Source organism: Echinops telfairi, unplaced genomic scaffold (genome assembly GCF_000313985.2).
Source record: "Echinops telfairi isolate 266 unplaced genomic scaffold, ASM31398v2 ScPeMD7_3509;HRSCAF=4178, whole genome shotgun sequence".
Taxonomy (NCBI): Eukaryota; Metazoa; Chordata; class Mammalia; order Afrosoricida; family Tenrecidae; genus Echinops; species Echinops telfairi.
The window spans coordinates 13,480,167-13,503,324 of NW_022107407.1; the positions used below are offsets into that span (position 1 = coordinate 13,480,167).

At 42.5% G+C, this 23,158-nt stretch overlaps 1 protein-coding gene across 1 annotated transcript in view; it reads left to right on the forward strand.

Annotated features, from left to right (window-relative positions):
- The window catches only part of PXDN (peroxidasin), a 163,222-nt gene that overhangs the window by 119,216 nt on the left and 20,848 nt on the right, over positions 1-23,158 (forward strand). The window contains exons 14-17 of the mRNA XM_004709832.2: positions 495-651; positions 8,313-8,421; positions 9,004-9,161; positions 15,327-16,830. Coding sequence (XP_004709889.1) covers positions 495-651; positions 8,313-8,421; positions 9,004-9,161; positions 15,327-16,830 — 1,928 coding nt within the window. The remainder of the gene's footprint in view (positions 1-494; positions 652-8,312; positions 8,422-9,003; positions 9,162-15,326; positions 16,831-23,158) is intronic.

Genomic DNA, 23,158 nt, shown 5'->3' on the forward strand with positions numbered 1-23,158 from the left:
TATGCATTTGCCCCGGCTCACACCTCTGCCTGTAACACTTGTTGGCTCTGAATCATCTTTTACATCTCACCTCCAGGGCACTTCCTTTCAGAAGCATTTCATAGACTGTTAGAGTCTTTTCCCCCATCGCCCCCTGTGCATTCCTTGTTTCATCCCACTCTAGCATTCATCCCGCTGAGGTCACCACCCTGACCCCTGTCCCCCTGTCACCACCAGCAGTCACCAGGAAAATCTGCCCAACAGTCTTATCCTCTTTGTCTCATTTGCATCAGGTTTTGGCCTCAGCAAGGGATAAGTAGTCAAAACTGTAATCCACTGGGATGGTATTGGTTAAATTGTAGTAATTTTCACTCTCCAATTTTTAAAAGATCTGAGCACGGCCCCTTAAGACAATTCCATCTGTGAAACTCTAAGAAGTTATATACCTACTCCCACCCCACCCCACAAAAGACAAACTCTAATTTTGATTGTTGTGTTATTCCATTTTGCTCCAGGATGGGGTGCAGGTAACAGAAAGTGGAAAATTCCATATTAACTCCGAGGGATTCTTGACCATCAATGATGTTGGACCCGCGGATGCAGGCCGTTATGAATGTGTGGCCCGGAACACGATTGGCTACGCCTCAGTTAGTATGGTCCTAAGTGTAAATGGTAAGATTGCACATGTTCACAGAGCGTCTCTTAGAACTCTCATGAGAACTTTAACCCAAGTGGTATCAAAGGCAACTGAAAAAAAGGCCAAAGCTTCTTGCAGAGTAATTCAAAGAGGATTTTAAGAATTATTAGAAGTGAATGCAGTCTCAGATTTCGGGGTGAGGCCTCGAGTTGGAGAAGCTTGCCGGGGTCACGTCTTCATCTGCTGCATGGCCAGGCTCCCTCTCCCCCTCCTCATTCTTCTGAGGTTCTACAGGCCCCGGGGGGTGATTCACTCGGTAATCTGCCCATGTTCAGTCACTTGATGGTTTAGTTTAGTGGTCATTCAAATCCCATAATGTTAAATATATCATTTACAGCCAGCGTTTGTCAGCAGTGCTATAGTTATTGCTGTTAAATCCCAGGTTCCTTAGTTATGCTTTTACTTTATTCTGGGACACTCATACAGACTTCTGTGGCTTATTATGTTTCAATGGAAAGCCTGAAATATTCATCCATTGCCTTTCCCTAAGGCCAAACCAATTGCCTCGTAGTGGATTTTGACTCACAGTTACCATGTAGGACACAATAGAACTGCCCCCTTGGGTTTCGGAGGGTGTAAATCTTTATGGGAGCAGACAGCCTCATGTTTCTCCAAAGGAGCAGCCGATGGGTTCTAACTACTGATCTTATCTCCATGCATAACCCAGTGTGCCATCAGGGCTCCTGTTGACGGCTTATCAGTAATCTAGAACCTGCGGCTTCTGCCTCGCTGTTCTTGTCACTAGCCACAGTGACCATCTTACCCTCCGCCCGCATTGTGTTTGTGCTCTTAGTCCTTGTTGTATTTCTACAAAAGGGAGTCACATCATTACACTGTATGCTACTCTTATTTCTCCATATTTTCTGGTACTGCTAAGGTAACAGAGCCCTGGGGGCATAGTGGCTACAGGATGTCCTGCTAACTGCAAGGCCAGCAGTTCAAAACCACCAGCAGCTCAGTAGGACAAAGATGGGGCTTTCTTCTCCCATCAAGAGCTATCTCTCGGAGACTCCCAGGGGCAGTTGTACCCTGCCCTGTAGGGTTGCTGTGACACCTCATCAACTCTATGGCAGTGAGTTTGGTAAAATACAAATTCTGTAACTTTGTATAGAGTCTTGACAATCTCGTCCCATTGTGTGTCCTCATCTGTCTGGCTGCCCCCAGTTCACTCGCTTTCCCTTTGGTCTCAGCACATGCCTTCTAGACCACATGTGATATTTTTTCTTGGTTTATGCTTTTCCCTGTGCTGGAATGCCTGGCATCACCAGCTATCTCCCTTCCTACCGCTGCTGCCACGGCAGGACCACGAATGCTGGCTTGTACAAAGGGAGAGGCATCTTCTCTTCGTTTGGAGGCTGAACTTCCGAATGCAGAGCACTGGTTCTAGAGGAAGGCGTGCTCTCTCTGTTGTCTCTTTGATTCCGGTTGCTTTTTATTCACCTTTTCTTGGTTTCCTTGAGATCTTACGTGGCAGGTCTCCTTTCCTCTTCTGAGTTTGTTTATTTGACAGCTTGTTTAATCTGCTTTTTTTGTATCTCAAAAGAGACTGGCTTAAGGCACACCCGACACCAGTGTCTCAGTGGCACAACGAAGAAAGCTCATGCCCAGGTGTGTGGCGTGGGGTTTCCAGCACATACTGGGAGGCACACAATGCAGTAGCTTAACATGACGTGAGTCCCTCCATGTATAACTGTCCCTGCCTGTAGAAATCGTCCGAGGATGTTCAGGGGATACTTCCTTGAGTTAGTAAATTATGAGAAAATTGAAGGCGTTTCGGAGACTAGAGGGAAGCTGTCTGTTAGCGGGAATAGTAAGTGTAATGTCTTAAGAAGAAGCTGAAGGTGACGGTGGTGAGAATACTTTACTTATAGTGTTTTATCCAGATTATTGCAGTAGGTCTTTGTGAGAACAGCAGTGGGAGATAAATTTGGAGCCCTTGGAGATAAATTTGGCCAATCCTTGGGGCCTTGCTAACCATGCAATGGAATTTGATGCTAGTTTCAATTATAATGGTAAGTCATTAGACAGTCTCAAGTAGGGGAGTGCTGTAAGTCAAGTTATATTTATACAGGGTTATTTTGGCTACAGGCTGCAAGGGGTTAAGTGCACAAGGTTGTGATCACAGTCTAAGAGAGAGTGTGTGGATAAGTGACTGAATGTGGACATAGTACCCAGAGGATCTGACAAGACGAACAGGTGGATCTTGAGGGTGAGAAGGTAGAATTGAAGATGAGACTTTCTTTTTCGCCTGTGTTAGTTGGATGCTATTTATTGAAAGACAAAGATGATTGGCCAAGGCATCAGTTTTGGGAAGATGAAAATCAAGAGTTCTGTTTGAACGTAATAAGCTTGATATAGCGGCATCAGCAGTTGAGCGTATGAGCCTGGAGCTCCAGGAAAAGACCCGGGCTGGGATCGACATCTACGAATAGTGAAACCGTGGGATTCATGAAGCACCGAGGGAGAGGCTGTAGCTCGATGAGACCGCTGGTGACGATGGCCGAGGGGAAGCCAGCAAAGAGCTACCCAGGAAACGGAGCGGTGATGAGATGCACGAGGAAGTCAAGGGCTTTACCGAATCAGATTCTGTGTACCCTACCACAGGGGAGGGAGCCAGAGTGGACACGAGAGACACTCAGATGAGAAAGGAGCAGGAAGAAAACCCGGAATAAGGAGAGCTCAGAAGTTAAGGGAAGGAATTGTCTCAGAAAGCCATTTTCAATTGTGTTGTGCCACGGAGAAGTTGAGAGTCGTGGTGGAAAACAGTAACGTTAGGCCCCTTAACGTGCACCGTGTTGTTGACCTGGCTGGAGCTATTTAACTGGTTAAAGATTAAAGGTTGATTTTCAGAAGGGCATTATTTTCTGTATCAAATTCTTACTGCTTGATCACTATTAAGTGAGAAGTAAATATGAGGAAAATAGAAATGGGGCAGTACCTTCAGGATACTAATATGTATACATGATTTGGATGGACTCTGTAAATGTCCAAAATCGAAGATTGCTTAAATAAATGATATAAGATCTTTAGCAGAAATTACTATGGCCCTATGAAAATGGCAATATAGATCTAAATTTAAAAGTGTCGATGATAGAATTTTAAAGAAAAATAAGCAGGTCACCATATAACATATATGATAGTATCCCAATTTTATAATTAGGTGTGTATGTGCATCTGGATATTATATGCAAGGGGACTTTTTAAAACAATCATGAAAAAATGGAAATAGAAGAGAGTGGATTTTGTACGCCAACTTTTTGATGCTCCCTTCCTGTGGGTGTCTGTAATTCTGTAATGAGGTGCAAGAAAAGTATCCACAGGGATATTGAGTAAACAAAGCCTTGTAATGTTTCTTGTTCACAATCATTTTCCTTTCAATGGTTCTACCACTTAGTGACTTTGGCCTTGGGGAAGTTTTGTTTTCCCTCTGACTCTTGGCTCTCTCAGGCACAACTACATTGTAGCGGTGTTTTGAAGATTCAAGTAATAACTGTAAAGCTTGACACATCAGAGACACTTCATAAATACCACTCAGCATTATTACATTTGCTGTTGTGATTGCTAATCCCACAACTTTCAAAATAAATATATAAAAATCATGCTGGGAAATAAAGGTAAATTATTTGGCAGGAGAGTTGCGGTACTATCCAATATAGTAGTCTTGTGCCACATGAGGCTTTTGAAATTCAGAATTAATTAAAACTTAAAACTGTAGCACTGGCTATAGATCTATTGCTCTATGACCACATATGTAAATATAGATCATTCCTATAAACCTAGAGCATTTATTGGACACTGCAGCTTAGAAAGTAGAGGTCAGTGGACTGTGTGACCTGGGGGTAAGTCATGTACTCTTTCTAAGTCACAGTTTCCTTATTCTCAAATGTACATGAAGTTGTTCTTGGCTCATATGGCTCTTTGCTATATTAACTGTATGGTAATCTCTCAATGGCTATTGGCTGCCCTTGTTATCATTGCTCTTTTTAAAATTTTACAATAATTTCCAAGGCTACAATTTTTACTACAGTGTTTGGAACCAGCTCGATGACACCATAACCACACAATTCCATAACCTAAATATAAATAAAACACAGCAATGCTGTGTTTTTAATTTGAACACACCCCTTTACATGTTCATGCAGATTATTCAGGACGGATCCAGGAGCTCTGGTGGTATAGTGGTTATGCGTTGGACCATGAACTGCAAGGTCAGCAGTTTAAAGCCGCCCGCCCCTCTGTAGTCCTGGAAACTCACAGGGGTAGTTCTACTCATTTGTGTTAGACAGGGTTTTCTAGAGAGACAAAACCAGATTGTTAATAATTAGATAGATAGATAGAAGATAGATAACACTAGAAATAAGCAGTTAAATTATAAAGCAGTTATACAGATAGACAGATATATAACACAAGAAATAAACAGTTAACTTATGAAACAGTACAAATGGCTCTGTATAATTCAAGCGTGTTAGAGAGTTGTGAGACATTGGCAGTCCTTCAAGTCTTGAGGGCCGCCAGGTAGTCCTCTGTAGAAAGAATCAGGCTATCCTGGCACAGGCAGCAAACCGCAAGGCAGGTCACCAACAGTCAGCCAGGTCACCAACAGTCAATCCCCAGCTCAAGAGATGTAAATTCCAATTGTGTGGTGAAGCCCAAGTCTTAAAGGAACCTCAAATTACAGCAGCACACTTCACAGGTTAGGTGTCCCACAGGTAGGGTAGCTTGCAAATTGAGGAACAGACCAAGCAAAGCAGCCGCACACTGGTCCGATGATCAGAGAGCAAGAGACAAGAAAGGCGAGGCTCACCGAGCCATCTATCTCTCCACCCTCCAATTAATCCCACATGTGTTTATTGGCCAGGCTGTCACAATGAATTAACTACCTCATCATTTCTATAGGGTTGCTAGGAATTGGCATCACCTTGATGGCAGTAAGTTTTGTTTGTATTAGGATAGAGCTAGGCTGTCCTGCAGTAATACACAACACCCTAAAGATCTCAGTGGCTTAACACACCTAAGGATTGTTTCTTACCCATGTAATATGGTCAACATGCTCTACATCTGGAGGACCTACCACCGAGATGGGAGTATTTGGAGTTGGCCGTACAGTAAGGGAAGAGAGTAATGGAGGGTCTTGAACTGGGAATGAGGCATTTTTACTACTTCTGCTCATGGCCCTTTGACCCAGACTAGCCACGTGGCCCTGCCTAGCTACATGGCAAAGACAGACTTGTTGCCATCAAACTCTGACTCACAGTGACCGTATAGGACATGGCAGAGCATCCACTCTGGGTTTCTCAGACCGTAACCCTCGACAGGAGTAGAAAACCACATCTTTACCTGCAAAGCAGCTGGTGAGTTCCAACTGCTGGCCTTGTTGTTATCAGTCTGTTACGTAACCAGCTGCGCCACATTGTTAATTGCCTGCAAGATGATTCTCATTAACAGAATTAAGAAATGTAGATCTGAATAAATGAAGTGTGTGGGATGCATTACTGTCTCCCTCAATGCCCAAATTTATTCTGAAAATTTCTAGAAGTAATTAGATAGGAAATTGCTGTCAAGATGGCTAGATATATCAAAGGAGACCTGGCCTACCTGTGCTCACAGAGGGAGAGGGGAAGAAAGTCATTGTCCTGAGAGAAAGAACAGACTTATTTGATGGCTGTTTGATGGAGAGAGAAAATGGTAATTCTAGAACCTTCAACAATTCGCTCTGAGTTAGTGCACCCAGTGGCATCACTTGGGAAGATTCTCTCTGGTCACAGTGAATTTTTTCATAAAAGCAGTTTCACTTGAACCTTATATTTTGTGACGGCCAATTTTAGAGAACCACATGTGACTGTGAAATTTTATTTTCTACCTGGAAAAATGCCACTGAAACTGTTGTAATGTTGAACACAGCTTACAAGGACAGCCCTATGGGGAAAACTCAAGTGTACAAGTGGTTTTCTCATTTTAAAAAAGGTGAAATGTTGATTGATGACAAATCTGGTTCTGGATGTCCTTCAACTTCTGGAATGGATGAAAATTTCAACTGGACTCATAGTGCATTTGGAGTTTGTTCCACCACATCAGACTGTTAATCAAGAAATTGAATGACATTGCGCAAAAAAAAAAGGGCCTTATTTTTGGCAGATGTGGGACTGGTTTTGCCACCACCACAATGCACCTGCTGATGCAGCCAGCTCAGTGCCCCATTTTTTGGCAAAAAACAGCATGCCTCTTGCCCCTTGCCTCTACTCAGTACCTGACCTCCCTCAGTGCAACTTTCTGTGAATGATGAGCAACTTGAAAGGACAGTAATTTGATGATGCAGAAGAGGTGAAGAATAAAACGAGGTAGGTGCTGTCAGCCATCAAACAGATGAGTTTGAAAAATGTGTCCAAGAACAGAATCTCAGATTTGACAAATGTATTAAGTGTAATGGAGAGTACTTTGAAGGTGATAATAGTTGTTTTGTAAAAAAAATTAAATACCTAGCTCTGAAAAAAGAAATCCATTGGGGGGGCGGGGTGGGGGGGGGTTTCCATCTGTGTGTGTGTGTGTGTGTGTGTGTGTGTGTGTGTGTGTGTGTAGCAGCAGTAAAGACATTTTAATTCCAAATCCCAGTGAATGGTCTTATGGGGTCTGAGGATAGGTGACTGCCCCCTGAGGTCACTGGTTTCTGTCCCAAAGAGAAAAGGACATTTCAGTTCATCTGAGTTTATTTCCAACTGATTTGGAACACTCCTTGCTTAAGTCGAGAGTGCCTGTGCTTGCCTGGATCCTGGCTGAATCAAAAGGCAGTCCGGTATTGTGTGTCTAGGACCCTTTTTCTTCTGTGAACGTTAACTAAGGAGCAAAAAGTAAGCGACTCCCACACCAGCTATTTAAAAAATTACAAATACTAAACTGGACATACCTCTAAGAATCTTTCATATGCAAGACAGTGAACCAAAAGGGGGACAGAGGAAAAGCCCCTCACTGCCATGCAATCCATTCTGACTCAGGGGACCAAATATAACAACTGCCCTTTGGGTTTCTGAGACTGTGTATCTTTTTCTTTTAACCATTGTATTAGAAAGGAATACCTGTTTTTAATCTAACTTAATCCTCTAGCTCTGGAGCAAAAAACAGTTATTTTGGGTAGTTTGTGAGTAAAAGAAGCCAAACAAGCTTGATTCTCACCTGTGGACCAGCAACTGCTGGGTCTGCACAGGCTGTAGTTCAATGGCAGCGTCTGAGTCAGTGGGAGGGGGAAGCAGAAGCTGAGAATAGAAAAGAAAATGCACCTGAGTTTTAGCCTGGTTGCCTGTCGGGCCCCTACATTGGCCTAAACTAATACTGCTCATGACGCTGGCATGCTCTGGTGGAAGAAGTTCAGTGTTTTTTGTTATAATTACTTTTCCCTTGTCCTATTTCAGGGTAACATGTGACTTCAAAAATTTTAAAAAGTCTGTAATTTCCAAAGTAGCTAAAAATAGCTTCCAGTAGAATTTGTGATAAAATACTTTAAACTTTGGTTTAAAAATTAAAAATAACATTTGGAGAAAAATATGTGCCATATGTCTAAATGATGTAGTGTCTAGACTCTATTTTATGAGTAACTTCTATAGTGTTTTTTTCCCCGGTCATATGCAACTTCATGTTTTCCTAGTTCCTGATGTCAGTCGAAATGGAGATCCGTTTGTAGCCACATCAATTGTTGAAGCAATTGCGACTGTTGACAGAGCCATCAATTCAACCCGTACACATCTGTTTGACAGGTATTGTGGCGATTTTAAGAGAATTTGTCCCTGGCCTTTGGGATTTAAAATATGCTTGAAATTCTAATACACGGGTTTTTTTAATGTCTTCATTACATCTGAGGAAAAAACTTCTCATTTAAAAAATGCCAAAACACATTGGTCATCTATTTTTTGGGCACTAAGATAACAGAAAGTTGTCTGTTTTCCAAGTAGAAGTTGAACTATGACTCATTTTAAAAAATAATTTCAGCTTGTTCAGTTGGCTAAATGATTTGGCAAAAACAAAAACTGTTTTGAAAGCCGTTGGTCTGTTTATCTGATGTTAGCAGTTGCAAAGTGTTTTTCTGCATTTTAATTGAAATAAAATACCTGTGTTTTTTTCTATTGAAGTAATTATTTGTTTTTGAGTGTCTCATTTAAAAAGAATTTCTTTCATTTTTGCCTTCCACTTTGGATAAGCAAGGTACAGTTTATCACACATATACAAAAATATTAAATAGCAATAATTATGTTTTTCTATATTAATGAATGTCATCTTCAATAATATTTTTTTATCGGATTTGTGATTTGTTGGTTTGTTTCTCTTTAAACCCTTGGTAGCCGTCCTCGCTCTCCAAATGATTTGTTGGCCTTGTTCCGGTATCCAAGAGATCCGTACACCGTTGAACAAGCAAGAGCAGGAGAGATATTTGAAAGAACATTGCAACTTATTCAGGAACATGTGCAGCATGGCTTAATGGTTGACCTCAATGGAACAAGTTAGTATTTCATGTTTTACTTCCTCCTGTCTTCAACGAAGTACAGTACATATTAAATCATGGCAGTAAAATATCGTGCAACATTATACTGTTTGTGATAAGATCCAACACTTGTATTCCTCTATATTTATAAATTATAAAACTATGAGTTCAGTTAAATGCATAAAGTCCCGTGAAGACTTACTCAGGGGAGGGTCATCCTCTTCAGATTCTGCAGCTGGTAGACTGAGCGTTCTTGGCCGTTACAACAAGACTTCTGACACTCTAGGCCCTGTTTTACAAAGGAGAGTTCATGGAAGACCTTGTAGGATAAAGCTAAACTTGATAATCATATCATATGCACACAAATATCATATGGTTATGCAAATGATGTACATCTGAAGAACAGTCTAGTGAAGTCTTCTCAGACACTGTCATGTGGATCCATGAGGTGATTTGTGAGACTCGGTAGCACATGGTTATTTTCCAGTAAATGAGAAATGCCATTACTACATTGTTAGTTATAAAAAAATCTCATTGTGGTAAAACAGACATAGCAAAATTCTTGCCATGTTCACCATTTTCAGTGGCATTAAATATAGCCACAATATTAATCAAACATCATCACTATCTGTTTTGAAAAATTTTACTCCTAACCCCTAAACTTTTCCGCATCCCTTGTTTTTACTCCTAACTCCTAAATTTTCGCGTTCAGTGCATTTGCCTAGTCTGGAGCTATCCTGTAAGTCGGATCAGACAATCCTGTGCACTTTTGTGTCTGGCTTTAATGTTTTCATAGTTCACTTATGTTATAGCGTTTATCAGAACTTTAGTTCTCTTATATTGTTATCCCAGTCTGTAGATTGGCTCTTCACCTTGTTCATAAAGCCCTTTGATGCCCAGAGGTGTTTAATTTTATTGAAGTCCAGTTTATATATTTCTTCTTAGCCTGCTCATGCTTCTGGTGTCGTGACAGGAAAGATCCATTTTCACAAATAAGTTTCTGAATCTTTATCCCTGTTTTTGTTTTATGGCTTTAGTTTCTATAACTAGGTTCTAGATTTACTTTTTCTTTTTTTTAATGTGGTGTGAGGTATACAGTAGTTCCAGCTTCATTCTTTTGCATATAAAGAGTCAGTTGTTCCAGTACTATTTGTTGAAAAAATTATTCTTTTCTCCATTGAGTGGGCTTAGAATCTTTGTGGAAAATCAGTTGTTCCTAGAAGTCTGGGTTCATTTCTGCACTATCAATGTGGTCTCTGTGACTATTTTAATTCTAAGACCAGAATGTTATGGTCAGTTTTGACATGGGGAGCTGTGACTTCTTCTGCTTTCCTCTTTTTCAAAAGTGTTTTGCTCTTTGGGTCCCCTCCCAATTACACATGAATTTGACGATGAACTCTTCCACTTCTGTAGGAAAAAAAAGTCTGTTGGAATTGTGATAAGGATTGCCTTGAATATGGAATCTGTAGGTCACTTTAAATAACAATATTGTCTCATGATCCATAAACACAGAATATCTCCATTTATATAGGTCTGTTTCCGTTTCTTTCAGCAATCTTTTGTGGGTTTCAGTATCATTTGTCTTAGTGGTTAATAGTACTCCTAGGTATTTTATTCTTTGAGATGGTGTTACATATGGAGTTGTTTCTGCTTTGTATTTTCTTTTTGTTCACTGCTAGTGTATAAAAACATGTCGGACCTCCAGGTGTTGATCTTTTCCCGAATTCATTTATTAACCTTGGAAGTTTTCTTGTGGATTCTTTGGAATTTTCTATTTACAGGATTATGAAAATAAGAGTTTTACATCTTTCAGATTTGGATGCTTTTATTCTTGTCTAATTGTTATGAAAGCTGAAATAAAAAGATAAGATCCTTGATAGTCTCCCAAATTTGAGATAATTCTTTGTATTTATACATTTCCTTTTTATCTGTATTTCACATGTGTGTTTTGAGCTCATTCTCATGCTCTGTTCCAATCACTTGTTCTGGGGCTAGGGATACAGCAGTGGACAAACCAGATAAAAATCTCTGCCCTCAAATATATAACATTCCAGGTAAGGAGACAGACAATACATGATAAATCAGTGTACATAACTAGCACATAGTGAATGATCTGGACAAAAATAAGAGAGCCAGGTATTTATGGGGTAATCATTGGGATTAGTATTAGTATTTATATAAATTGGTCACCAGATATCTCATTGAAAATATTTTGAACCAAGACCTGACAAAAGCGAGCCAGGCAGACTGATGAGGAAAATGTGCTGCAGGCAGAACGACCTGCAAAGACGGAGGTGGTCTCGTCCTCCTGTATTTGAGAAGCAGCTAGCAGGAGTGTGGCTGAATTGGAGCGAAGGAGGGTGGGGTGGAGGAATCATAGCAGAGTAGAAAGAGGTCAGAGGGCACCAGTGGTTAAAAATAACCTTGAAAGTGACTCTAAGGGTTTTTTCTTTTGCCCTATATGAGGTGTTTTGTTGGGTTTTTTTGCAGAGAAATAATAGCATTTGCCTGGTATTTTAAAGTAGCAGGTTGGTGTGTGGCAAGTGTAAAGTCCTAAGGGTGGATGCAGGAAACAGGGTAGGTCTACTGAAATCGCTTAGGACAGATGATAAATGCCTGAATTAGGTTTATATGGTGAAAGCTGGTTTGCTGTAGGTGTAATGTGAAGGTACAAACAAGATTTTGGTGAGAAAACTGGAGTGTAGGTGTTATAGAGAGGAGTCCGAGATGACTCAGGCTGTGCTGGTGAAATGGAGGGCAAGCCAGTGAAGGATCCCCTTTAAAAGTGTGATAGGGTTCTCTCTCTCTCTCTGTCAGTCTCTCTCTCTCTCTCTCTCTCTCTCTCTCTCTCTCTCTCTCTCACACACACACACACCTTCAGCACTTATCTCTGCACCTATATGATAATTCTATAATGAGATAAAGTAACATTGTTCAAAAATATAGTACAGTCCTCCCTGTACATTTGTCTATTTCCTAAATGCAGCATACTGTGAAGATGGTGTGGATTCCATTCACAATAAAACAAGTTACGCCAGTATTCCTAGTGCATGTACCAGTTATGTGTACGAGATATTGTATTCTATTAAGTGTTATGACCAAGTTTGAAATACTATGAGAATTACCAAAATGTTGCACAGCGGCATGGCTGGAGCACGTGCTGTCAGAAAAACGGATGCCAGTACACTTTCTGGATGCAGTTGTGCCATAGCCCTCCCCTGTGTAAAGAATGCAGAAACTTCAAAGTGCAAGAAAGCAAGGACAGTTCAATAAAACAAGGTCTGCTTGCCATCATCTGGCCATTCCCGTACTTTCTTTTCTTTGTTTTTCCCAAGCCCCTCCCCCACTCCATTCCCGTACTTTCATAGAGGCCTTTTTCCTCACATTTCTCAGGTTTAAATTCTTGTTAGCCATTGCATTTGAGATGGTTTCTATTTTAAAACAGACTATATTTCATGTGAGTAAAGTGGTCTGGAATGGTCAGCAAGGTTTTGAAAATGCCTAATAAAAGACTCATTTTTCAGAAGTTACTTACACACAGTGGATGGTCAGCCTTCCGTAAGTTTATAACACTTTATCTGTTTTACTATATCTGGTCTCATGAAAGATAGGTTTGTTTGTATGTTCTCACACATACTGGGTTATGCCTTGTCTTTGATGTTTGTGTGGTCCCATCTCCGAGGGCCTGAGGCAGAAGCCAGGCTTGCACAGTAAGTGTGGAAGAACTGTACTACGGCCTGCTCAGGTTCAGCATGTCTGTTATTAAAGCTATGGCAAATTGCCTTGGGAAAACAATTATAGTGCTGAAAGAGCCCCTGAGATTTGTCACTGAGCCACCGACTGAAAATTTGAGAGGAAGCATTCTCCTTCCTGGCCACCTTTTTCCTTGGCCCTTTTGATTTTAAAGATGGAGACTTTTCAGCGATTTCCTGAAAGTTTAATTTGAAACTAAATCCTGACACTTCAGCCTGTGTGTGACTCTTTGGGAAGTGCGTGTGTCTAAAGTCTTTCTAGTCGAATTGGGCCAGAAAGCTCTGAGGGTGAGAAGAACCCGAGCATGATGTACAGTGGTAAGACATTTTTGTCCTGAGACCCACCACAAATTATATTTCTGACTGCTTCCTCTCCAGCCTCTCAGTTCCTGATTTCTTATTCTTTTTTGGCATTTTTAGATAAGGGGTTCAGATACCTTTCCCATACAAAAGGGGCTAGTTTCTTTTTTGAGAAATAAAACTTTATTATTAACAGTCATAATCACTTGCTAATTGGGCATATGTACCAGGGGACACTGCACAACTTCCCAAACCTTGAAGTCAGATTGCAAATCACCACTGTTACTGCACCTTCATCGCATGTTGACTCTGGTGGGGCTTACTTTTTATCAGGGAAACCCCTGAAAGCCCTGCCGTGAAAGGAATGACGTTCAATCCAGTACTGAGACTGTGAGCCCTCTCCAACCAGTAGTGCACAAGCTGTCCACCAAGCATCCAGCATCAATTATTGTGTTCCCCTCCAGCTGCTACACATAGCTCGGAGTGCGCCTGTGTGGGTGCTCTACGTCAAAGGAAGGGGCTTGTTAAACAGACACCATGATAGGGGGTGGGGTGGGGGTGGGGAGCTGTTACTTGTTTGCTTTAAATGTGTGCAGTTAGTCTTGATCACCAACTGTGAGACATGACTCAAAACTCCGGAATGTGTGCCTGTGTGTGGAGCCATTAGAGACAGTCCTGGGAGGGGAAGCTTTGAGAAATGAGAAAGACAGGTCTGTGTGAACGTTTAGGGGAAGGACATTGGCAAGGAGGCAAAGAATGATGGGAGGGTATATACCATCTGGCAACATTAAGTGGGTCTGTTTCACTACAGCAAATGTCTTAGAGGTGAAGAAGAGCAGAGAACAATGAAGAAGATCTATTTGGAGTGATTTGCCAGGCCAGGCTGCTTGGAATTTCTTCTGTCATGGGCAAAGATGGAAGACTTTTTAAAAACAACAACAACAACAAAAATGACTTGGAACACTGCATACGTGCCTGTTAGTAAAGAGTGTGTTAGTGGTGCAATAGCATTCGGAGTCTGAGCTTGGAGTTCAAGGCAAGGAACAGTGACGTGCAATCTGGAGTGCAGTGGCAGGAATACAGAGGAGGGTACGGTTTGGCGGCCTAATAGATGGGACTTGGCAATTGATAGGCTATTTGAAGGGTCTATGTCTGTGTGAGCAGTCCAAGCGAAAAAGAGACAGCTCTCACATTGAATTTTATTTACAAGTTGCTTGCACTGGTTTAAAGTGAAGTTGAAAAGAATATAAGCATGGATTCCCAGAAGTTCCTGGGACTGGAGCTGGAGACTAAGGAATTTCCCCAGTGGACTTGGCTGTTGAAACCAGGAGCTTGGTTCAGTTGTGAGTTAGTTTATTGTGCCAAGCTGGCCGATAAACATATGCGGGGTTAATTGAAGGGGGGCGGGGGAATAAATGGCTTGGTGAGCCTCGCCTTTCTAGTTCTTGGGTCTCTTGCTTTCTGATGGTCGGGCCAGGGTGAACCTGCCTTGGCCAGTTCCCCGCTTTAGCTGGCAAGGCTCACTTCCTGCCGGACGTCCCTGAGGAGAACCACATGGACCTTCCCCGATGCAGCCCTGGGTGCTGGAGCACCCATGTGGAGACCCTGCCAGTGCTGAGATGCTTACACATTCACTGACTCGGCTTTCCTTCTGCAGTCGGCATCATAGTGTGTGTTTTGTGAGACGGAAGAGGACTTTGTGGACTGGTATTGGACATAATGGGTTAATGGGTTAATGTTGGACTTGTGGGCTTGGGCAGCACTGGGTTGGGATGTTTTCTTGATGTGCACTTAACCTTTATATGAAACTCTCTCTTATACATGAGTTGCTGTGGATTTGTTTCCCTAAAGTACCCGGGCTTACACAAGTTGCTAGGGGGAGACAGAAGTGGCAGAGCGATAGGAAAGGCAGAGAGCCCATCTGAGGAGGGCGTCAGGAGCAGGAAGGAGAGGGAGTAAGGAGGAAGTTTACTGAACCAGGTGAGTGAGTGTCAACTGGAGGATGCTCCTCAGTAGTGTGTTGAACTGCCGAGGGTCAGAGATGACACCAGAGGAGGAGGACCTGTTGGATGGCCAATGGTCTATACCTGTTTTCTAGTGGCAATAAGTTCTGTTTTGCATTTCCTTTTAGGTTACCACTATAATGACCTTGTGTCCCCTCAGTACCTGAACCTGATCGCTAACCTCTCTGGCTGCACTGCCCACCGACGAGTGAATAACTGCTCAGATATGTGCTTCCACCAGAAATACAGGACCCACGATGGGACATGCAATAATCTCCAACATCCTATGTGGGGTGCCTCTCTGACGGCTTTTGAGCGTTTATTAAAGTCTGTGTACGAAAACGGATTCAACACCCCCCGCGGTATTAATCCAAACCGCCTCTACAATGGCCACGTGCTCCCCATGCCCCGCTTGGTGTCCACGTCCCTAATCGGGACTGAAACGATCACCCCCGATGACCAGTTCACTCACATGATGATGCAGTGGGGGCAGTTCCTCGACCACGACTTGGACTCCACGGTGGTGGCCCTGAGCCAGGCCCGCTTCTCCGACGGCCAGCACTGTAGCTCTGTCTGCAGCAACGACCCGCCCTGTTTCTCGGTCATGGTCCCGCCCAATGACCCCAGGGTCCGCAATGGCGCCCGGTGCATGTTCTTCGTGCGGTCCAGCCCCGTGTGTGGCAGCGGCATGACGTCCCTTCTCATGAACTCCGTGTACCCCCGGGAACAGATCAACCAGCTCACGTCGTACATCGACGCGTCCAATGTGTACGGCAGTACGGATCACGAGGCACGGGAAATCCGAGACCTGGCCAGCCACCGGGGCCTTCTGAGACAGGGCATCGTGCAGAGATCTGGGAAGCCGCTACTCCCGTTTGCCACTGGGCCCCCGACGGAGTGCATGCGGGATGCCAGCGAAAGTCCCATCCCCTGCTTCTTAGCCGGGGACCACCGAGCCAACGAGCAGCTGGCGCTGACCAGCATGCACACGCTGTGGCTGCGGGAGCACAACCGCGTCGCCAGCGAGCTGCTCCAGCTCAATTCCCACTGGGACGGGGACACCCTCTATTATGAGACCAGGAAGATCGTGGGGGCCGAGATTCAGCACATCACCTATCAGCACTGGCTCCCCAAGATCCTTGGAGAGGTGGGCATGAAGATGCTGGGCGAGTATAAAGGCTACGACCCGGGCATCAACGCTGGCATCTTCAATGCCTTCGCCACGGCCGCTTTTAGGTTTGGCCACACCCTCATCAACCCCCTCCTCTATCGCCTCGACGAGCATTTCCAGCCGATTCCTGAAGGCCACCTACCCCTTCACAAAGCCTTCTTCTCCCCCTTCCGAATCGTGAACGAGGGGGGCATCGACCCCCTCCTGAGAGGACTCTTTGGGGTGGCGGGGAAGATGCGCGTGCCCTCGCAGCTGCTGAACACGGAGCTCACCGAGCGCCTCTTCTCCATGGCCCACACGGTGGCCCTGGATCTGGCTGCCATCAACATCCAGAGGGGCCGGGATCACGGCATCCCGCCCTACCACGACTACCGGGTGTACTGCAACCTGTCTTCTGCTCACACTTTCGAAGATCTGAAAAATGAAATAAAAAATCCTGCCATCCGGGAGAAACTGAAAAGGTGAGTTTTAAGAAACCATGGCCTTTTTTTTTTTCTTCTTCTTCATTTCAGGTTGAAAAAAATTGGATACTCAATTTGTAGCTCTTTTGTTATTTGTATTGCCAGTCACGTTGGGTGACACCCTAGCAGTGTAAATAGTGTGTTCTTGACTACTGCCTGAAAAGTTGGAAGTTTGGACCCACCCTTGGGAGACAGACCGACAGATCTGCTTCTAAAAGCCAAAGAAGGTTGGCAGTTCAAATCCATCATCTGCTTGGCGGGACAAAGATGTGGTGGCAGTCTGCTTCCATAAAGATTTCCAAAGCAGTGGAAACAAACCCTTGGGGGCCAGTTCTGCCTTGTCCTGTAGGGCCACTGTGAGTCAGAATTCAGTTTCTGGCAATGGGCTTTTGGAGTTTCATAAGGAGAAGTCTGTGAGGTGACAGAATAGGGACCGGGGTTGAGAAAGGGACATGGGAGACAGCATGTGGCGGGTAATAAGCCGTGCTGTATTGCAAGTAGACAAAACCGCGCGGAGCACTGGGCAAATGGAGTCAACTGCGTGTGCAAGATGTGCTTTGCTGGACGTGATAAAATAAATTATAAGCTAAGATATAAATGATGCTTTTCTGGCAGAGGAACATGAGTTATTTGAATGGAAAAACATCAGAACTGAAGCTGTTCCTTATAACTGGGAAAGATTCCTACTCATATCAAGTATACACGAACAGATAGCTAGACCTTTTCGACTCGCAGCCAGCTGCTTGCACCACTGTGCCAGCCCAGGGCTACTTGCATGAACATTGTGTCTTACTAAGTTAACATGTGTTCATGTTCATTGAAATAGTAAGCTTACATTACTGGCATATGTAAGTAGATACTCACTTTGCAGATGCAACATGTTCTTCAGCCTTTTTGTTATGTTATAATTTTGTTTAACTAGGATTTATGTGAAATGCCTCTTCTTGTTTTTGTTTTTAAATACTTTTATTGGGGACTCTTACATCTCTTATCACAATCCATACATTCCTCCAATGTGTTGAGCACATTTTCTTTTCTTTTTAAAAAAAATTATTATTTTTTAAATTTAATCATTTTATTGGGGGCTCGTACAATTTTTATCACAAGCCATATATCCATCCATTGTGTCAAGCATATTTGCACATGCTTCTTTTTTGTGCTTAACAAAAACCCCTTTGTTTACCTTTTTAAAAATATATATATTTTTAGGTGACAGTTTACATAGTAAACTAGGCTCCCATTGAACACTTTCTAACAAATTATCCCCTTTTGTTGTTGTTCTGTTTTGCTTAATAATTCAGCTTCTCTCTTCCTCCCAAGTTTCTCATCTTTGTTTTAGAGCAGTGGTTCTCAACCTTCCTGATGCCACGACCCTTTAATACAATTCCTCATGTTGTGATGACCCCCAACTATAAAATTATTTTCACTGCTATTTCATAACTGTACTGTTGCTACTGTTATGAATCTAATATGTGGGATATATTTTCATTGTTACAAATTGAACATAATGAAAGCGTAGTGATTAATCACAAAAACAATATGTCATATTGTGAAATATTTATTGCTAATAACAAATCAATGAAATTTTGTCTTGAACCATGGTATAGCATGGGTAATAGTCTTCACAACGGCTACTCATATGTGGGTGTATCTGCATAGGGCGGACCTGCCTGGAGATGGGTGCAGGAGCGGTGGCTCAGGACCTGAGGCCATTGGAAATAAGTGTTTTCGCATGGTCTTAGGCCACCCCTGTGAAAGGGTCGTCCAACCCCCCCCCCCAAAGGGGTCGCAACTCACAGGTTGAGAACAGCTGTTTTTAGAGTAAAGAACCTCTTGGTCTCTGTATTAGTCTAGGTACTTTAGAGAAACAAATCCACAGCAACTCATATATGAAAGAGTTTTTTGTAAAGAAAGTGTGCATCATGAAAACATCCCAGCCCAAAGTGTGCATCATGAAAACATCCCAGCCCACAAGTCCAACATTAACCCATTAACCCAACACCAGTCCACAAAGTCCTCCACCTCACAAAACAGAGGCAATGATGCCGACTGCAGGAGGAAAGCTGAGTCAGTGAACAAATAAGCATCTCAGCACTAGCAGGGGTCTCCAAATGGCTGCTCCAGCACCCAGGGCTGCATTGGGATAGGTCCATGTGGCTTCTCCTTGGGGATGTCTTGTAGGAAGTCAATCTTGCAAGCTGAAGCAGGGAGCTGCTAAGGCAGCTGCACCCTGGTGCGACCATCACAAAGCAAGAGACCCGAGAACTCAAAAGGCGAGGCTCACCACCCATTTATCCCTCTGCCTTTCAATTAGCCCCACATGTGATTATCAGCCAGGTTGGCACAATTAACTAACTCAGTCTCCTTCAATTGGTATTTATGGGATCACAATATTCACAGGTGGTACTGTTCATTTTGTAATCCAATCTGTTATTTGGGTGAAGTAGCCTGAATGACAAGCCTGGAATGGATTTAGTTCCAAGATCAAGAGATATCCTAGGGTGATAGGCCCGGGAGGTCTTCCAGTCTCAATCAGTCCTGAAAGTCTGACCTTTTTTAGGAATTGGAATTTTGTTCATTTTTCAGACTTTGGATTCTGGATCTTCTATGGCATCCCCAATTTGACTGGTAGCTGGGCACCATCTAGTTCTTCATATCCCAGGCTAACTGAGAGGCAAGGGACGCATTATGCTTATCCTGTGGATGACTTTCTTATTTGTGTCTTGGTTTCTTTCATTCTCTTTGGTTCCCACACCAATAGGGATCATTGGTTATAGCTTAAAACCCAAGATGCCACTGACCAAACTATGACGCGAAACATTGTTGTTAAGAGCTGTTTTATGCCAATTGGACCTCGTTATCCCAGGAGATGCGACTATAGCTACACCTATACACGCACACGGTATACTCCTATACACATATGTATCTACCTAGGTAACCATCCATGTGTTTGATTAGTATTAGAGCCATTGCAAAAGTGAGGTTACAGCATTTACTGAAATTGTCCTTGTTCTGTGGACTGCTCATGCCTTCGTTCACATGGAATCGTTTGCACAGACTCCACGCACATTGACATTGCCACAAAATAACTAGTGGCTACCGTCTAAAAACTGATTCTCCCTCAGTTGCTGACTGTATGCGTACCTATTCTTAACTTAAAAAAAGAAAAAATGTGAAATCATATATGTCCTTCATTTTTCAAGAATGAGGTGGTATATTATTGCACTATTGATTTGTGTATCTACAATGGTTAATTATCTCATGTATCTTTCCTTGTATCTGTTGGCTGCCTGACTATCATCTTTGGTGAAGTATCCTTGCCTAGCTATTTCTTTCATTGGACTGCTTGTCTGTAGTTTTTGAGGTGTTGAAATTTGCTATATATTATTTTAAAGTTAAAACCCTTTTCTGATATGACATTGACAAAGGATTTTTTGCTCAGTCTGTAGATTGTATTTTCTTGGTAAAGTTGTATTAGTGAACAGAAATATTTGATTTTTAGGGAGTCCCAACTATCTAATTTATCTTTTATCATTTGTGCATTTTTAGTTCTGTTTTAAAGGCTTTGTCAAAAGAAGCCCAGGTGGCTCAGTGAGTTAAGGTTTGCAGTTTGAATTTACTAACCTCTGCGCAGGATAAAGTTGAGGTAGTCTGCGTCCATAAAGATCCCAGCCTTGAACACTCTATGGAATAGTTTGATACTATTGGGTTGCTATCGATTGGTACCAACTTGGCAGCAGCCAGCTTTTTTTTTTTAATTCCCAGGAACTCTCTTAGTTTTAACATGTAGGCCTCTGATCCATCTTGAGCTAGTTTTTGTGTATGGCATAAGGTATAGTTCAGGATTCATTTTTTGCATGTGAACATCCAGGTTTGTCATCACCATTTGTTATAGAAACTGTTTCTCCCTTAATGAATAGTTGGCACTTTGAAGATCATCTGCTCGCAGATGCATAGATTCACTATTGTCTGGAATGCTTTCAGTAGAATTGCTGTTAACTTTTCTTTGAATATTTGGTAGAATTCTTCAATAAAACCACTTGAACTGGACTCCCCCCTTCCCCCCAAAAAAAGATTTTTTTGATTGTTCTGTTTTTAATGACAGCTTTAATTTCCTCTTTTGTTATGAGTCTGTTTTTCTTTAGGTAGCTAGGTATGCTTCTAGACATTTTTCCATTTTAGATTTTCAAATTTGTTGAGAGTAAAATTTTTCATAATTTTTTATGATCCCTTTTAGCTTAGTCATTTATTTGCATCTTCTCATTATTTTCTCATGTTAATTTGACCAGTGATTTGTCGATGTTTTTCGATCCTCTCAATGAGCCCTCCTTCTAATCTTGTTGATTCTTTCTATTAGTTTTTCACTACACTTATTTCCGCTTTGGTTTTTACCATATAATTTTTTCTAGTGACTGTGAACTTATTTTGTGACTCCTTTTCTAATTGTTGGATTATTAGGAATAAACAATTGATATTGATATTTTCTTCTTTTTGATGTGTGCATTTATTATATTGTATTTTGTTTTTATTATTTTTTTCCAGACTGAAATTGATTACTGTTTCCGTTCATTTCTCTCATCTGCCAAACTTATTTTGGGAAACGTTCAAAGGAGTTAGCAATCCAGCTTTATGTTGCTGGCAGACATGAGTTTAAGTGCAGTTACTTGTAATGGAGCCTGGGAAATAAATCAAATGTCATGGACCCATCTGTTCTGTCACTAATTTCTTTTTTTCTTTGTCAGCCCATTATTTATTAAAGGAGATGTCCGTTGGGGTAAAAAGACAAACATATGAAAAGTTAAATGATGAAAAAAGACAGCAAATGAAAGAACATCTCTGTGAGAATTTGAAAGGAAAGAGAGTTTGGTTTGTTATTAACAGAATTTAATGAAATGTGTCTACTTTATTGGGACCCAATTTTTTGCTTACTTATTTAACGGACTTTCAAGGAATCAAGGTGAATGGAACATGAATAGGACTTAACTTGGGTTTAAGCCAGCTATGCCCCTCACTGGGAGCCCAGGGGGTGTGATGGTCACCCATTGGGCTGCGAACCACAAGGTCAGCAGTTCAAAACCAACAGGTGCTCCAAGAAAAAAGACGACGTTTTCAACTCCCATAAAGATTTACAGGATTGGAAACCCACAGGGGCAGGTCTGTTCTATTCTATAGGGTCACTATGAGTCAGCTTCAACTCCTGGGTTTGGGGGTTATGTCCCTGACTTGCTGTGTCAATTTGTGCAGCCTATATACCTTCGCAGGGTCTCGGTTTTCCCTCCTTAAAGTGAACACATCTGGACTAAAGTCAAGAGTTTACATTTGGTTTGGTTTTTAATCCCCAAATGCCTGGTATTGGGGACAGAGTGAGCAGAAAGAAAGAATGTCTTATTATGGGAGCAAGAACTCTATTTGGTTTGGGGAAAAGCCCCCAGGTGATTCCGATGCACCTGCAACTTGTCATACAACCTTCGTTCCTGGGCCAACTGCTGTTCTTCAAGAGTCTTCTAGCTATATGTGCATCATAATATATATCTGCTACCTAGATGTTTAATAATATTGTCATTGAATTTAACACAATTTCTTTCTTTTAAACTTTATTTTAAAGTCTAAATGTTAGTTTTTAAATTTTTCTGTATTTTTTTCTTTTTTTTTGACAGTGAGTGAGTGAGGCACTGAGTGAGACAGTGAGTGAGTGAGACAGCGAGAGAGTAAGAGTGAGGCAGTGAGAGTGAGGCAGTGAGTGAGTGAGAGAGTGAGTGAGTGAGTGAGGCAGTGAGTGAGTGAGACAGTGAGAGAGTGAGAGTGAGACAGTGAGTGAGTGAGTCAGTGAGTGAGTGAGGCAGTGAGACAGTGAGGCAGTGAGTGAGTGAGGCAGTGAGTGAGTGAGAGAGTGAGTCAGTGAGTGAGTGAGTCAGTGAGTGAGTGAGACAGTGAGGCAGTGAGTGAGTGAGAGAGTGAGAGTGAGAGTGAGACAGTGAGTGAGGCAGTGAGTGAGTGAGAGTCAGTGAGTGAGTGAGAGTGAGTCAGTGAGTGAAGCAGTGAACAGTGAGGCAGTGAGACAGTGAGAGAGTGAATGAGTGAGTGAGTTAGTGAGTTAGTGAGTGAATGAGACAATGAGTGAGAGTGAGAGAGTGAGGCAGTGAGTGAGTGAGAGTGAGAGAGTGAGGCAGTGAGTGAGTGAGAGCGAGAGCAAGACAGTGAATGAGGCAGTGCGAGAGTGAGACAGTGAGTGAGTGAGGCAGTGAGTGAGTGAGGCAGTCTCCGAGAGAGTGAGAATGAGGCAGTGAGTGAGTGAGGCAGTGGGAGAGTGAGGCAGTGGGAGAGTGAG